This window comes from Abrus precatorius, unplaced genomic scaffold (genome assembly GCF_003935025.1).
Source record: "Abrus precatorius isolate BTA unplaced genomic scaffold, Abrus_2018 Scaffold7, whole genome shotgun sequence".
Classification (NCBI taxonomy): Eukaryota; Viridiplantae; Streptophyta; class Magnoliopsida; order Fabales; family Fabaceae; genus Abrus; species Abrus precatorius.
This window is the reverse complement of record NW_020874417.1, coordinates 444,446-462,120: the sequence shown is the minus strand read 5'-3', so window position 1 is coordinate 462,120 and position 17,675 is coordinate 444,446. Positions and strand designations below refer to the sequence as shown.

Genomic DNA, 17,675 nt, shown 5'->3' with positions numbered 1-17,675 from the left:
ACCCCTAATTACTGATATAATAAAATATATTTTAATCTATAATTTATTTTTATTTTGAATATTTTAAAAGTCTCATTTTGGTTTAATAATTTTATTTTTAAAATTTTAATTCCTCCTCTAATTTCATCTCATAAAGGTTTTAGTCTTTATAATTAATTAGAAATGTTTGGGATTTGATGGGTGTCTTTTGAAACATGCATGTAAGGTATACTATTTGTATTTATAATTTAAACATAATAGTATAACATTCGAAGTATAAAAATTAAAACCTAAACTAAGACAATTTATTAGAAAAAAATAATTTTAAATTTAACTTATTACTCTTCTGTCTCTATTAATTGTTATCAGCATTCCTTTTCAATTAACATTAAATTTTATTCCAAATAAAGCAAGATCAACCTCTTGCTTCCCTGCACGCTCATTGCCTTACAGTTTCTCTCTTTTCCGCTTGCTACATAATTTGTATATTGATTATTAATTGAACTATTCAAGTTTAAAGTGTGTAGACAAGTAAAATGTGCAATATAATTGGATATGAAAACGAAATGCGATCTTGTTGACAGGTAAAGGAAGAGTGATGTATGTCTGGATCAAATATGAAAGGAAAGTAGTTGGTTTAATCACATCAATGATGTATATTTATTGTTATTTTGTGGATCAATAATGTTATATTTAATGTGCACACTTACATTTTGATTACATACATTTTGCTGTTAATAAGATGTTATTTTATACTAAGAAAGAATTATTATTCATATATTACTTTTTATAATTGATTTTTTATTATATTAATTATTTTATGTCACATTTTAGTTTTTTTTCTATAAAAATTATATAAATATAAATTTCTTAAGAATATAATGACACTTAGATAAAATGAAAATGTTTATACAAGAACTTTCAACGAATATTTTTCATGTATTATTAAGACTTATAAATTTTTTGAGCTATTTTTATTTTATAATTATTTTAATTTATGAAACATTGTATATGATAAAAAATAATAAAAGATACTTTTATTAAAAATATAATATTTATTAAAATCGATACATTAAATTATATTATATTTTATAATTTTTAATTAAAATTAACTATATATAATTTTTATTTTTACGTAATGATGCATAAATTAAAAAATTATTATTTTTATCAATTCGGTTATGTTTTTTCTTTTTATATTTTATGTACCATTAAAATAAATTTTAAACAATAATATACTTATTTAATTTAAAATTTATCTAAATTATACATGAAATAACATTAAATATGTATGAATTTTGTCTGAAAATGCATGTAAAATTATAATTTTGTAAAAAATTTGTCCCAAAAATACAAATAAATTAACATAATTTTCATTTTGAATATTTTTAAAATAAAATATATAATTTTTACACTTAAAATAAATTTTATTCTTTAAAAAGTTTAAGTTTTCTCATTTAATATTTTATTTTAAATTTATTCTAAATACGTTTCCAATTTTTTTTTTATATAACACATTTCATTTATGTGATATTTCAGTTAAATTATATGAATGAACTAAGATGTTATGTAAGAAATAATGAATAAAATAATATGTTACTAATGTAAGGATTAAATAGGAAATGAAAAATATTTTTGAAAGACTAAATTAAACAAAACGATCAAATGAAATAAATTATTGAAAAATTAAAACCTTATTCAAATATTAATTTTATCTTCATTCAAATTTTTGTGATTATGTTTATAAAAATGGCAAGTTTAAGAGCTTTTTTTTAAAATCAGTATATAAAATAAAAAATTGAAATTATTAAATACATAAATAATTAAAAAAAGAGATAAACTTAAAATAAAATAAGAGGGAAAATGAAATAATTTTTTTATCTTCAAAGTATCAAGAATTATTTCAAAATTAATTTATTATAAATTCAGTAAAAACTTAAGCACATATATTAGTGATAATTAAAATATAAAATATATTTATGTTTTCATCATTTTCTATTTAATTCTTTCAAAATTAAGCTTAAAAAATAGTTTTATTCTATCTTATTAATATATTGTTCATGTTATTAAATTTTTATTATTTTTCTGCCAAAATTTTAAAATGGACATTTTGAAAATATGAACTATAAATTATTTCTTTCTTTATTTCTTTTGTGATATTCTAATGTTATAAGTTTTATCACTTAATTATTTAACAATTTTTAAGTTTTTGTTATAGTAGATGGTTTTTATTGTAATGCATTTATAAAATAGAAGAAATCTATGGTATGAAACAAAATATACAATAAGGGTATTTTTTATTTTGTATAAAATAAAGGTTCAGATTTGTGAGTAGTATATTTGTAAAATAAGAGAGAATTTGTGTAAGCTTGAGAAATAGAGTGAGTTTTGTATAAAAATTGTAAAATGGTAAAATATAACAGTGTTTTTGAGAACATAACTCAGAAAAGCAATTTAAAATGCTTGAGAAAAATATATAGCAAACAATTACTTCCGTATGGGTAAGAGAATGGTTTAATATGCATTAGATGTGAACTAAAAAGCAGTTTAAAAGAGTATTAATTTTCCATTAATGTTGTTTAAAAAAACACTTGGCCTTTAACTATGCTTAAAAAAAGGTGTGGGGAAGTGGCCGGCTAAGAAGAACATGGTCCAAACCTGACAAGCCACCTCACCACCTTCTCCAAATAGAATTCAATATAAATAAATAAATACAAAGTTGAAGCTTCCACGGCCAACAGAGCCCAGGCAACCCCTGCTATATGTTTAAAGTTTGTATGATATTCCTGTTCAGTTCAATAATTAACCTTCAACTTCTCTCAAATCAAAATGGTTTCATTTTGAATCACAGAGGAACATGTTTCAACAAAAACCGCCTGAGAGAAAAGGATACCCGACAATCTCTTCTGCAAATTAGAGAGAGAAGAGATTCTCCGTTTTCAGTTTCTGAACACTCCCCAACATCATCATGCGCACTTTGACCACTTACAACATTGTTACCGCTACATCCTACAATATCATGCCTCTCTATACAAAAATTAATACCCCCTCTGTTTTTTATAAAGTATATTTAATTAAATTATACAAGTTCAAAATATTTTTATTTATGTAATCCCATACTTAAAATTGATATTAACCTTGGATTCCTATTAGATAATTTAAAAATACAGACTCAATGATTAGAAAATATATCTAAAAAATGAATAACAGCTCATATATTTATATTACGAATCTGTTACTCTACAGAATTACAGATATTATTCTTACAAATAAAAAGGAGTAAAAGAACTGTTACGAATTCACGGGTCTACACAGAATTTATGATAAAAATGGGGCAGTGCTGTAAAGTACAAGCTTGCAGTGGCTGAGACAAACATACGCGTAACTCACTCGTATGCATCAAACGTAGAGTAGAAAAGATCACCTTTTAGACCACGCGGTTCTGAAAAGCGTTGGTAGCAGCCAAGTCCAATTAAGGCAGCTAACAGCCGCTACCAGTTGGCTCCCAAGTCTATAATTTTTCTTTCACCTAAACCTAATGTGGCCACTTCCTACCTTAAAATCTTACTCTTTAAAACAAATATTAAACTAATTTAAATGTGACAGTATAACAGTAGAAATCTGAGATCTTCTATAAATTAATCCACGGGTTAGTGACTTGAACATTCTTGTTAGTTAGTTACTATGCCGCATTATAATATTTCATTATTTTTGCTTATTAGATTCGATCCGTCTTAGTTAGTGTGGACTATGGAAGAGCCTAATGGATAGAGGGATTTCAGACTTGACAAATTGAGATTCCTTTCTTCTATCAATTCATGCACACTAATATTTGAATTCCTCCTTCCTTTTGCTTTTTTCACCCATCTTGGACTGTCTTGTCTACCAAGTCCACGCCTCCTTAAATAAACACAAGAAATAATATTCTAATTGATATATTTATAAAATTGTTACTTAATCCCGATACCCCATCTCGCTCTTGCACACAATAATTTAATTTATTTTAATAAAAAAAATAATAATCCTAACCCTCTTTCCTTCTCCTCATTCTCTCCCCTCCCCTCCCTTATAATGTCATGTATATATAGATGATATACGATGCCACCTTTCTCCAACCAAAAATCTATATCTCCCTCAAGAACTATATATAAGTTCTATTCTATAACCCGTTCTTGTATTGATCAGAATATATATACACATATATTTCTTCAATATATAGAAATGGTTGCCCCTTGTCCAACTTCCATGATGATAGGAACAAAGAAAACAAAGGGTATGGGAATTCCAACAATCGACCTGTCAATGGAAAGGTCAAAGTTATCGGAACTAGTGGTGAAAGCCTGCGAGGAATATGGTTTCTTCAAGGTGGTGAACCACAGTGTGGCAAAAGAGGTCATTTCAAGGTTGGAAGAAGAGGGAACAGAGTTTTTCTCCAAAACCTCTTCAGAGAAACGCCGAGCTGGCCCTGCCAACCCTTTTGGCTATGGTTGCAAAAACATTGGTCCCAATGGAGATATGGGTGACCTTGAATATCTCCTCCTTCATACCAATCCTCTTTCCATCTCTGAGAGATCCAAAACCATAGCAAACGACGACCCTACTAAGTTCAGGTATTCATTCATATATTGCTTATAGTACTCTTCCATTTTCATTCTTTCCCCAACAACTTCAACCCAACCGATTCCATATTTGTGTTACCACTTTCATATCATAACAAGTGGTAAAAATAGTAACACTGTAATATATAATAAAATTAATGACACAGATTGTGAAGCTTTTACTATTAGAATATAATAATTACCGCATAACGGCAAGTATGAGAGAGAGAGGGGTTCCGTGGGGATGTAGGATAGGGAACAAGCTCTTATCTGTTTGTGTTTCTGAAGTGCCAAGCAGGCTTGTGGGGCTTGCTGAGTCTGTAACTCTCACGAGTTTGACATAACTTTGATTTTCCATTTTTTGGTTATATATTCATTGCTTTATTTCCATATTGCGATAACATCTCAGAGGGTTGGTTTAAAGTAAACAAAAACTAAATGATTGAGTTAATATAAACACGATAATTTATTATAATAATTTTTTCCTAATTCAATGGTGGATAATAAGATTATTTAGGAACTTAGTACAGCATTATTGATTGATGCTTGTATCCTAGACAGGGACATCTGTCCTTTACATTCGAAAATATGTATGCTACATAAGTTTACAATTTGTTTGATATTTAATAGTTTAACAAGCTTAATTTTGCCTCGCCTTACCATGTTCGAATCAATGTACATATAACTTTTTTTCTTTCTATTTTTGTGGTTGACTTCTACTCCTTTGAATTAGTTGGAGACCACTCTGATCGATCAGGGGCGGGATCCGTCTAGGCTTCTATTCACATTGATCATCATTCTTGGTTTCTTTTATTTATATATATAGTTTAATAGCCTCTGTCTACCACTTTCCTTTGTATAATATACAAAGTTAAATAACAACAGTTATGCTAGCTTATTTTGTCAATTTTCTATTAATTAAATATGAATATTTGAGTTGAAATCGTATAAGCAACACGTGCATTAAAAATGGCTACGCCAAACGGCCCTATTTAATTATTTTTTCTTAGGGGTACAAACCCTGATTGATTTTTTGGCCTGTGGTTTTATCTTTTAAAATACATTCATTGTACACATTTCAAAACCCCATTATAGTATATAAGAATTATTGTGTTTTGCATTATTTTTAATTGTTCGTCGAGAAACATCTTAGTGTATTAAAATAATTTTCATTCATTTATTTAGAAAATGGTATACTTAGTCATAGTTTTTTAAGCAACAAGACCAAATGTTTTATAAAATAATTCACTAAAAAATTATTTTAATTAATTAAATAATGGTGCAAAAGTGCCTTTAAATTTTAATACCCATCTACATTTACTTGTATAACTTTTAGTTTTGTTTTAGGATAAAGGGAGAGTGCAAACAATAATAGAATTAGAAGCTTTTTCTTTAAACTGCATGGCGAATTGACAGCAGATAGAATTGTCTTGGTTAATTATATGGAGCCAACCTTCTATCAATGGTGGCCCCAACACATAGAACCAGCGTAATGGTACTACAATCACGTTACATCCTGGGTTTACCATCAGCCAAGACTTTCTTTGACAGTATGATCTACTTGACCACATTATGTAAATAGTAAATACTTAAAGCTTATTTCTATGAGAGAATCATGCATAAGCATAAGCGCAACTTTGTGTTTAAATTTCTTATCTTTTAAGCGGAATAGTGTTTGAGCCGAAAAGGGTACAAATACAACATGTGCTTATAAGATATAACCTTAGATTAGCACAGAATCGTCAGACAGGACAGTATAAAAATTAAGGCATCAACTTAGGTTATTTTTGCTATAGTGCATTGATCCTTCTTGATATTGTAGAGCCACCATGCCCACTTTTTCTAGCATGTCCGTGCTGAACCAGTGACGAATGACGAGACCGTCATTTCACTGGAAGAAAATGGACCAAATATTGGGCTAGCAAAGTCACAGATAAATCAACAGTTCGCACAATCAAATCAAGAATATAGAAAGGAGATATATATTTTTCTATTTAAAGAGAGAGAGAGAAGAGAGAGAGAGAGAGAGAGAGATGTGTTATATCATATGACCCTCCATGTGTCATTGCCTGCTAGTTTTTGGTAACACAAGAAAAGACGGTTGTTTGAGTAAAATAAAAGTAGCTTTTTGACATAAAAATGGAGTGAGTGGTGCAAAGAATTACACGATAGAAATTAAAACGGTGAGTGATGACCAAGTGTTTCTGGCCTTGAATTGCAGGAGCGCTGTGAATGATTATATAGAAGCAACTAAAGAACTAGCATGTGAGATTCTTGATCTAGTAGAGGAGGGTTTGTGGGTCCAAGACAAATTCTCACTGAGCAAGCTCATCAAAGACGTCCATAGTGACTCACTCCTGAGGATCAATCACTACCCTCCCGTGAGCCTAAAGGGCCACAACAAGAATTGGGACCCGTCCAAACTAGAGCCACATCAACTCCAGAGCGATAAAAGTAATAATAACATTGGCTTTGGGGAGCATTCTGACCCTCAGATCTTGACCATCTTGCGGTCCAACAACGTGGGGGGCCTTCAAATTTCCACTCACGACGGGTTGTGGATCCCTGTCCCCCCTGACCCCAATCAATTCTTCGTCATGGTTGGCGATGCCCTCCAGGTTGGTCTCTAATCAACTCAATATCACTATCACTATCACAAACACCATTTTCAATCAACCAATTATCATAAATCACCTTCACCTTTCTTTCAATTCCATCTAAATTTTGTATTTATCGTTAAATATCTACACACTATATTTAAATATAGCCTAATCCATTCCCCACAATGAATCAAGAGATTGGATAACACTCTCACTATTTCATTTTAAATGCATTCAATCTAATAACAATATTAACAGATTAATTATTTATATGTTTGTATACTTTTTGAAGGTTATGACAAATGGAAGGTTTGTGAGCGTGAGACACCGAGCATTGACCAACACAACCAAGGCCAGAATGTCAATGATGTACTTTGCAGCACCACCGCTGAATTGGTGGATCACTCCAATGCCAAAGATGGTGACACCCCACAATCCAAGTCTTTATAAGCCCTTCACGTGGGCCCAATACAAGCAAGCAGCATACTCTCTAAGATTGGGAGACTCTCGTCTTGATCTCTTCAAGATCCAACGACAACAAGATAGTCATCTCGCACCTACTTCTCCCTGACACTTAAGATCACATTAGTTGTTGATATTCTTGCACCACCTAATTAATTAGGAAGTAGATAGCAGGACTTGGAGCTTCATAGCCCCTTATTTACCTTCAAATTTTGTTCTCGTGTTATAGCCTTTATAGTTTCATAGAGTTTTAAACCATTAGGATTTTCTTAGTCCTTTATATTGGAGAAAAATATTCCACCTAGTTGGTACTGTTGTAAAATATAGGCAACCTTTGGAGTCCCTTAGAAGGGGATTTTGACATATAACGAATGATGATATATGAATTCAGCAGCACCATCGTTTATTTATTTGTTTGTTCTTCTGTGCTTCAAGTAAAATTGTAAGCCCAAAACCATCATGGTTTAGAGCCATCGGATCTAAAATCAAGGCATAAAGTTGTTAAAATAACTTCTATTTGTATTTATTAGCCCAAAGTTTGACAATGTTGTACAGATAAAATATACATATATGCACAATAGGAATAAAATTTTTCCATTTTTTTTCTTGAAGATTAATGAAAATTAAGAAATTATAATATAACCACTTTTCTCAAGCACACATTTTCTTTTTAATGAAAGTAACGGAAACTTCATGAAGAGTTAAAACGATTCAAAAAATAATTTTTTATAAAGAATTTAATAGCTTAACTCATAATAATTTAATATAACTATAAACATGCTATTTAAGTATAATTTATATTAGATATTTAATATATAATAATCACAAAAAAAAATTTTAAAATCTATCAACACATCGTCTAATTAAAAATTTTAATAAATGAATGAAACTATGAAATATTAATTATAAAAAAGGAGTTTTTATAATTTCTTTTGACATAAGTTTACACAAAAAATTTAATACTCCAACGATAGATAAAGTGACTTCCCTAAACCGAGGTTGGAGTTGTTTTATGCATTGATCATACTTTCGTCTCTTTTTTTTAATGATCTTTTATATGAAAAATTATTAGGTGGTTCAAGTCTTCATCATTAATATTGTGTCATATAAATAAATTTTATTACTATAAGAAAAAAATAAATGTGTCACAATGCAAGTGGTTGGGACCATATGATCCCATATCATAATTTTTTTATAGACATATTTAGATGTATTTGATTTTAAATTTACCACTATGATAAGCAAAAAAAAATATAAGTGTTGCCACGTTAATTATAAATTTTTCAATATTTGAAATTTAAATGCTCATTATTAATAACCTTTTGTGCTTATTGGCAAATTTAACTTGTATGATGAATATATTTGACTTTATTTGAAAAAAATCGATCCAAAGATATTTAGTTGCTGTCTGAATGAACATTAAAAAAATTAGTAAACATTGATCTAAATGTAGATGCATAACCAGTCAGACATGAGACACGAAACTATTATTGGCAATTGTAGCGATAATGCCCAGACAACAACCTTTAAGATTTTCGACTCTTTTCCTTAATTGACATTACTTGATCGCATAGTGAGGGTACAACATGCTTATTAAAAATTTTAATTATTAACAGAGGTTTGATCACTCGATTTGCGTTACAAATCTAGGAATATTTTTTGTTGAGTCGGCTATAACATGCTACCATGTTTCGTTTTTCGTTTAAAATTTAAAATTACAAAAGTCAGTCCCTCACCCAACCGGAGCCTGCTTTTTTGGTCTTTGAAAATTGTCAAGAACTATTTAACATATTTTATTTAATATATTTATAATTATTAATTAAAATTTATTGAATACTATAAAAACATGAGAAAGAATATTTAACTTGGGAATGAAAAATATAATAAAATTTACATAAAATTTATAATTTTTAATAAAATTTAACAATAGCTAAAATGGTGTTAAAAATAATATTCTTCAATTAATTCTCTTCTGATCTTTGTTGAAACTGACAGAACAGAAAGCCAAATAGATGTTGAAAGTCAGCTTAATTTTGACCAAGTAAAAATTAAGCAAAATTTTAAATCCTCCTTTCTTCTATATTTACAAACTTTCTTAGTTATTAATTACATAAAGTATTTATTAATTATTTTTTATATTTTCAACAGAAGAAATATATAAAAACTTTATTTAATATTTATTTTATGAAATAATTATAAAGAAAATATATAACAAATCGGTCAAAAATTAAATCTGTTATGTCTACGACACAAGTTGTTATAATAAGACGGGATGAAACTTCTGAGTTTGAAGGTAAATGCATACTCTTTTCAAAAACTATTAATTATTTATTATAATAAAATTATTTTTCTTTCTAAAGGTATATTTATCAACAGAATTAGAGAGTATTTATAAGTGATCAGATACTAAGGTTTAAATTTGACCGTCCAAAAGAGGTCAAAAAAGAATTTGTCATCGAGATATGAAATGATCGAACTGCAATATTGCATGTAAAACTTGGAACTTTGGGCAACAGAGTATTTGATAAATCGAATTTTGAAGTAGGGATATAAAATATGCTTGAATTTTGGAGGAATTTTACCGTTCTTCGGTTCTACAAGGAAGCAGGACCAGAATTTAAAATTACGGATCACTACGCCTATACTGCTGCCATGTAGCAGCTGCAACGGGTCCTGTCACAACATACATATTGTAAGTAGCATTTGTTCTGTGTTCATTTTTTGTTTTGTTGTGGAATCAGTGGAATCAAATTTGAAAATCAACGTACATGCAAGCATCCAGTACAGCATGCGGGGCTGAATGTTACCAAATCATAGATTCAAAAGTTTTTTATGCAGAAGCTCAAATATAAATGTGCTGGTTTTTTAATTACATTGCCCAGGAATGTACGTAATTAACCAAAAAATAAAAGCTAGAGAAACTGAAAAATCATCTAACAGCAATAGGTAAACACTAGCAGACCCTGAGAATAATGGTCAATCCAAAGAGACTAGGCATTAGACTCGACTGATTTATGTTGTTATATATCAATGTGGGATTTTTTGTTATATAAGACGTCACTTTAAAGCCCAATCCACGTGCCAAAGCTTCAGCTATCTCATGTGGAACTGGGTTCTTCAGTAGATGACAAGCAGAGAGGACAGTGACACAGTTATGAATGTGATGAAGGACAATTACACGAAGACCAGGTGTACCGTTTTCCTTGCATCCTGCATCGACATTGACTTTAACATGGTTTATTGGCGGGGGGGCCAATTCGTTAATACAGCTTCTCTATTCCGTCTGTGAAGTGGGACTGTTTATTTGCCATAATAAAGTTCTGCAGCGTACTTGTGGCCACATGAAAAATCTGGACCGGAGCGAAAGGTTTTTCCTGAAATATAGGATCATTTCTGTCTTGGTGCGAGTTATGTCATTGTTATTGTTATTTTTTCAGATAACTTACTTCGGTTTTGAGCTGCTTTTAGTTGGTCTTTGCATCTTGGTACTGCGTCTAGCTTGGATACCAAATTCCTGTTTCCTATCATGTTACACTTTGGCCACCCTTCCTATAATTATGTGGCACTTTGAGTTATTTGCTATGAAGCATAAATGCTTCTAACTATATAGTAGCTTGGTTGTACCTTGAACGTGTCACATGTTTATCCATGTCAACTGTCATAGAGTACTTGCATACTTTTTAACTGTACTTTTGTTATACTTTTTATATTTTAATTTCCAACTTTTATAATAATACATTTTGAAACAGCATAATGATTTAATAATCTTTAGTATTTTATTATATTTATATTTATTACAACTCAGACTCACTTTCAAATCATAATTTTTTTTTATACTTTATTGTTTTCATTTTACATTAATTTTCGATCACTTTTATATGTTATATCATATATACTCATATTTATCTAATATTATTTGAAACAGAAATATTGGTTGAACCACCAGAATAGACACCGTATAAATATCGCAGTGTCTTTATTTTTGTAGCTTTTGATGTGATACACATATATATAGACAAGTACAATCATGATTCATAAATATTTAAGTATAGTCTACCACTCATTTAATATTTTTTACTGTTTTCCTTTTTCTATTGCATTATACACCTTTCACATTTATAATTTCTTTTACTGATCATTAAATCTGAAGTTTCTCTTTTATTTTTTTCTGTACTAGGTATAGTTTCCTTCAAAGATGCCCACAGAATATTTTCCAACAATATAACTCTACGGCAAAAATTATATACCTTTGTTCAACCTTTTCTGAGTGTAGTTTCACCCTTATGGTGCTACGTACTATTACACCCCCCCCCCCCCCACACACACACAGACACACACAAATCTAACGGGAAAGATTATGTATATATAAAATATTCAATTTGAGATAGTTATCATGTAACCAGGCCTTGCTGATCCATTGACAACTACAAGATTTGACTAGGAATACAATTTACTTAGGAAAATTACAGTTTACCAACATTTTAGCCTCAGGGTCGTGACTCAAGTTTGTAAAATAGTTTTAGTGTCATTGTTATGTGATTACTTGCCATTGGTTGTAGAGTTAAATTCAAGATGATGCAAAACACTTTCAACAACGAATCGCAATTAGACATCAATTGTAAATAAAAAATAATAATGATATCAACAAAATCTAATTCAGTAAAGAAAATCCAGATAATGAAATTAAGTTCTGGAAAGTGTTTATTGTCATTCCTTATTTTAGAATTTTTTTATTAAAATATTATCGTTATCAATTTAATTAACTAATAAGAAAATTTATATAACAAATGTTTAAAGAGTGAGAATAAACTCACTCAGTTTTTCTCGTCTAATTCGGTCTTGCCAACTAATTTGAGAAAGAATTAAGTCACACTGTTGTTCCATCAACCATTGTGCGTGGTTCTTTAATTTTTGAGTTAACCAAAATGGTGGGTGTAGCTAGACACTGACCTGAAAGAAGGTTTTCTCTATACTTTCTTGGGTAGAGGTCAGTTCCCCAATTGCATTGTTGGTGGACAGTAATCTTCTCATGCACGTGTCCATATGGTTGTTGACGTATTTTGGTGGTATTTCAGTATGGTTAAGCAAGAAGCTCGCCCACACTTTACGATTTATTTCTTATGAGGCAGTTCAACGCTCTACACATGCATGAAAAGGCTTAGATGGCCAACTCCTAACAAAACATAGAGGGCAAGCATTGCATGAACACAGTTCTGCCCGTTTGGTTTGAGTGTTGGAGAAGAGTTTGATATAATTAAATTTTAAAAAATATATATTTAAATGTGACATTTAAATTTTTAACTGTACAACAAATTGCACCAAACATTCCAATCATTTCTTTAGGCAAACTCACATACTGCTTTTGAGTTTTCCATTTTTATATGTACCTATCACGCATCAACTCACAATTTTATATGAATTTTTGGTTTGGGGCAAATCCATAATTACTTTTTACATTAATAGTCATGATTTGGCAAGAAAATGGAGGAACTGTTGAAGACTAATATACTTAACGTGATATCATGATTGTATAATTTCATCAGCAATCGAGATTCTGCATAAAAAAGCTTCCCTTGAAATTTTATTATTAAAAACATATATAAGGGTGAAGCGCAGAGCTTAATATATATCTGATATTTCTCATATATTTCTAGCAAAACCTTGAAACAATTTATGTCCCATCTCGACTAATGGCTTCAATTTTGCTATTATTAGAAGCGTTAATAAGATGCTATCATCATGAACTTTTGCCACGGAGTCCGAGGAGGAAAGAAAAGGAGGCAAAAGACTTGACACCCATCATTAAGGCGAAGAAACAAAGGAAATCATCCACCGGTTTGGACAACCTTGATTGCTTCTGGAGTTTCATCAATGATCACAAGGAGGAGACCAAACCCTGGAAATTAGCTGAGTGTTGCATATGGCCTTAAAATTCTGTTCTCCATCTTATCCTACGTGCATCATGTTGTCAATCAATATCTCAATCTTGAAGATAAAATTTCATGCTTTTGTTCTGTACTTCGATAGGTATAAAGCAGTTAGCATCGCGCACGCGTGGTGTGTATTGTGCTCCCACAGGTCTTTTTACCATCATAACAATATCAAATAATATAGTCCTTAAATCTTTTTCTCATTTAAGCAATGCATGAACGCAAGAATACTGTCGTCTATGATAGGGGAACCAGATAGAAAATCATGAAGTTGGAGTCGGTTAATTAGCAGTGTATAAGTTAATAATATGTTGTCGGTGTGACATGCATGCATGTATGTATTAGTCTTATTTTTAATTAGTTAAATCAGAGCAATGGAAACGATTGTTTGTATTACATATTGAATTTATTACATAATTTCCATGTCTCAATCTGCTTTCATTTTCATCATTTTATTAGCTTGGTTAGGCTTAGGGGCTAACGAGCCAAGTGTCCCCTTCAATGAATTGAAACCCAATAAAAGGTTTGGCCTCTTCGTCCGAAAGCACTCGTGCCCATGGAACTCTTCCAGTGAAGTTAGCTCCTGGCCCAGTGCACTTATATTCTCCATAAAATACTCTCCTGCAACAAGCCCAAACAAACACACATTTAGCCTTTCATTGCGTAATCTGTGTAAAGACAAAGGTAGATTCCAAGTGTGTTGTATTGAACTAACAAGTCACGCTTTTGGTCGCCCCAATCACTCCATCCTTTGGGGAGAACTATCTTGTCCATGTAAGTGTAAGAAAAAACAACTCTGGAATAATCTCCCCATGCTCTTCCAAGATAAACCTGCCCACTACCTGTTACTGTGCAGTTTTTGAACGAGAATCCACTCTCCAATGACGAATTTGTTCGCTTTTGAGCAGTGATGGAAGCCACCTTCTTGGTTGTCGAATTTAGGTAGCAATTCTGCTTCCCCATTCAATAAAAAACATAGCCATTGGTTGATTATGCCACAAGCAATCATGGTAGCAACAAAAGAGTCAAATTATCATTATTAAGCCCATGGACCAGGTGAAGTCCATCTGCAGCCATAATGGTACACTGGGCTGAACCATGATCAAAATGGAGACCAAAAAAAAAGGGAAATGAAAGACCTCGTAAAGGGATCTTCCGGAACCGAAGATGAAATCAACAGAGCCTTGAATAGAACAGTTGTTGAAGTAATGAAAGCCTTTGTGATCGTAGAGAGTGTCTTGGGCCCCATAGAAAGTGCAATTGTAAAAAGCAGCTTTGGTTCCAGAGACGCGAAGCGCTACGCCTTGTTCCCCCTTCGATCCAATCACATGCGGAGCAGTGTTCTATTTTTTTTTAACACACAATTTAACAATTTTCCATCCTCCACCAAGAAAATAAACTTGCATAAAATTATCTTTTGTTTCATTGTATATAAAAGAATCATTATTTTTTATGAGCGAATGTTTACAAAATTTACTCACCTCGACTAGGTTTTTACTTTTATTAATCAAATGAGTCTATATATATCTAGATAATTATTGCCAAAATATACGCTCATATATGAGTTTAGGCTTTAACATGTCCCTCCTCTCACCCACGCAGACACACATTTATAATTTTATATTCGCTATATTTTGTTATTGTAGATACTTTTAATTAATTAATTTTTGTTTTATTAATTTAATATTAAATTAATATTTTCCATGGCATTTAAAATTTAGTTTAACTAAATTACAAATAATGAGTCCGGATAATATATAGGTATGCACTGTATCTAGTTCAAATGCTCTAGGATCCTACCATTTTCATCCATCTTTCTTTTAATTTTGTTTTAATACGTGCATAGTCATAAGAGATAATAAGCTTTTGCCACAGTGGTGGTTCTTGTGAGCTTTACTCAATGAAAATTGAAGTACCATTTTAGCGTTGATTAAGGAAGTTTGTGTACCTCAAATTTTATGTTGATGGCCATAAAATAGCTTGCATCCACCGCCACAGTTGCACTATGGAACGTCCCTAACGGAGTCCCATCACTTCCGGTGACAGACGCTGTATCATTTCCAGTAATGGTTGGTGGATCCCTGGCGTCCCCTAACAATGTAATAAAAGGCAATGTTCTGGGGATCATGACCTTCTCCCTATAGAAATTAAACACACCATGTTTTGTGATCTCCATCTTTGACAATTTCAACTCAACATGACTTAGTCTATTTTATTTTTCTTAATAAGAAAACACAACTAATTTATTAAAATGAATAAAACGTAATTATATATCATAAATTCGTAGTGTATTCTGAAAACATTTATGATAATAAATGATTAAATTGATATATATATCACGCGTACATTACCTATATATACCAGACGCGATGGACATTATGACTCTCCTAGGGTTACGAGGTGGAATGCTATTAAGAGCTTCTGTAATGGTCTTGAAGTCACCAGCACCGTCTTGGCTAACTGTTATTCTAACTTTGTTACTCTCAGCCTGCCTCAGCTTCAAATCATGACCAGGTGCAGTGACATTCCATTTGGTTTCCAAAATGGTTTTTTTCTTAAAATTTTTTACGTTCCAAGATACCCACTTATCAAAATCGGCCTGTGTATCTGAGGTGCTGCTAATGTATAAAGTTGAAAGAAGAAAGACAGTGACTTGGAAATGCGTTGTGGAAACCATGGTAATGCTAGTGTTACCATGCACTAGATGATAATTTAAAATATCAACAAGTGCATGATCAAAGCCGAAATGGAGAGACCATATAAATAATATAAATTATGTAGGCATACATAAAAAAGAAATATTTCTTTTAGCTATTTACTAAACTAACCCTCATCAACGCCTTTTCTAGAACAAAATCAGAGAACTTGGTGGCTGGTATGGAAGGAGTCTGGGACCCCAATCCCAAAATTATCATCACTGTGACACTGTGTAATGCGCATTGTCTTGAAACCAATAATCCCTTGGGAATGAATGATGGCGCAAGAGGAAGAAAATTAACCAAGTTCATAGCTGTATTCCATTTTCCAATGGTATAGTGGTGGCCAGAGCTGTTAAATAAATGTAGCACACATGCACATAATATGTATAAGCAACAAGTATTGACGTGGGGTAGGAGTAGGACTTTAATAAAATAAAAATAAAAGGATTTTATTGCATCAGGCTTATCAAAGCATGTTGGTCATACAATAAGTTTGTCACTTGTAGAAGGTTTTATTTGGTTCCAAAATACTTAAAGCATATAGGTGTTAAAAGAATAACGCAATTGATTATGTTTGAATGAAACTGAAAGACTTATTGGAATGGAATAAAATAGGAGTAAACTGGAAAACCAATTCTTTTGTTGCTTGAGTAACGGACTTATGAGAAGGATATACAGCATGTTTAAAACCTTTGTGAACTTATAAGTAATTACTGTACATCCCTAAACCCTATGTTGGATTTTTTAAAATAAAAAATATTTTTCTTAACATCCCAATTAGAAAAGGTACTAAAAGTTAATGTTTGAAAAGAAATTGTTTCCTCAGTTCCTTATTTCCCCTTTATATAAATATTTTAAACTCTCAAACTTAAAAAAAATAATAAAAAATTCCATGACCTCTCCAAAAAATATTTCTCTCATTATCGTTTTGAAGCCACAATGTAGAAGCGTGAATATTAATGTTCAAATTAAATTATGAGGCCTCATGCCACATATGCCTCTAGTAGAATTTGATTAAAAGATTTAATATATTTATATACGTTCTCATCTTACCTTTATAAATATGGGGTTATAAAACATAAAATGCTTGAGAATTTATCATCTATACATTTTAAAGCACCAACTTCTATTATCTTTCTTTCTGAATAACTATAATTATTATTTTAATCATAAGAAGTAAAAATTAATATTACGCTACATCTATTCTACCCTAAAAATATATTCCTTCATAAGATTTTTGATATATATATTTTTTACAATCTCATTTGAACTCGATGACAAGAGTCAATACCTACACTCGTTTAGAGACATTGGATGTAGAAATTTTCAAGATCTAAAATTCAAACCTATTAAAGCCCAAGGTGATCAGGGCTACTATTAAAGCCCTACTAAGTGTCAGCCCACAGC

The 17,675-nt window shown here is 31.0% G+C and overlaps 2 protein-coding genes across 2 annotated transcripts; one reads left to right on the top strand and one right to left on the bottom strand.

Moving 5' to 3' along the window:
- Positions 1 to 4,200: 4,200 nt before the first annotated feature.
- LOC113873515 (gibberellin 2-beta-dioxygenase 2) lies at positions 4,201 to 7,748 on the top strand. Its single transcript, XM_027511664.1, has 3 exons — positions 4,201 to 4,589; positions 6,799 to 7,195; positions 7,470 to 7,748. Exons 1-3 carry the CDS (start codon positions 4,201 to 4,203, stop codon positions 7,746 to 7,748), a joined length of 1,065 nt encoding a protein of 354 aa, XP_027367465.1.
- Positions 7,749 to 14,039: 6,291 nt separating this feature from the next.
- LOC113873788 (probable pectinesterase 53) lies at positions 14,040 to 16,246 on the bottom strand. Its single transcript, XM_027512101.1, has 5 exons — positions 15,921 to 16,246; positions 15,518 to 15,707; positions 14,709 to 14,912; positions 14,285 to 14,520; positions 14,040 to 14,190 (listed from the first exon to the last, which is right to left on the bottom strand). Exons 1-5 carry the CDS (start codon positions 16,244 to 16,246, stop codon positions 14,040 to 14,042), a joined length of 1,107 nt encoding a protein of 368 aa, XP_027367902.1.
- Positions 16,247 to 17,675: the final 1,429 nt, after the last annotated feature.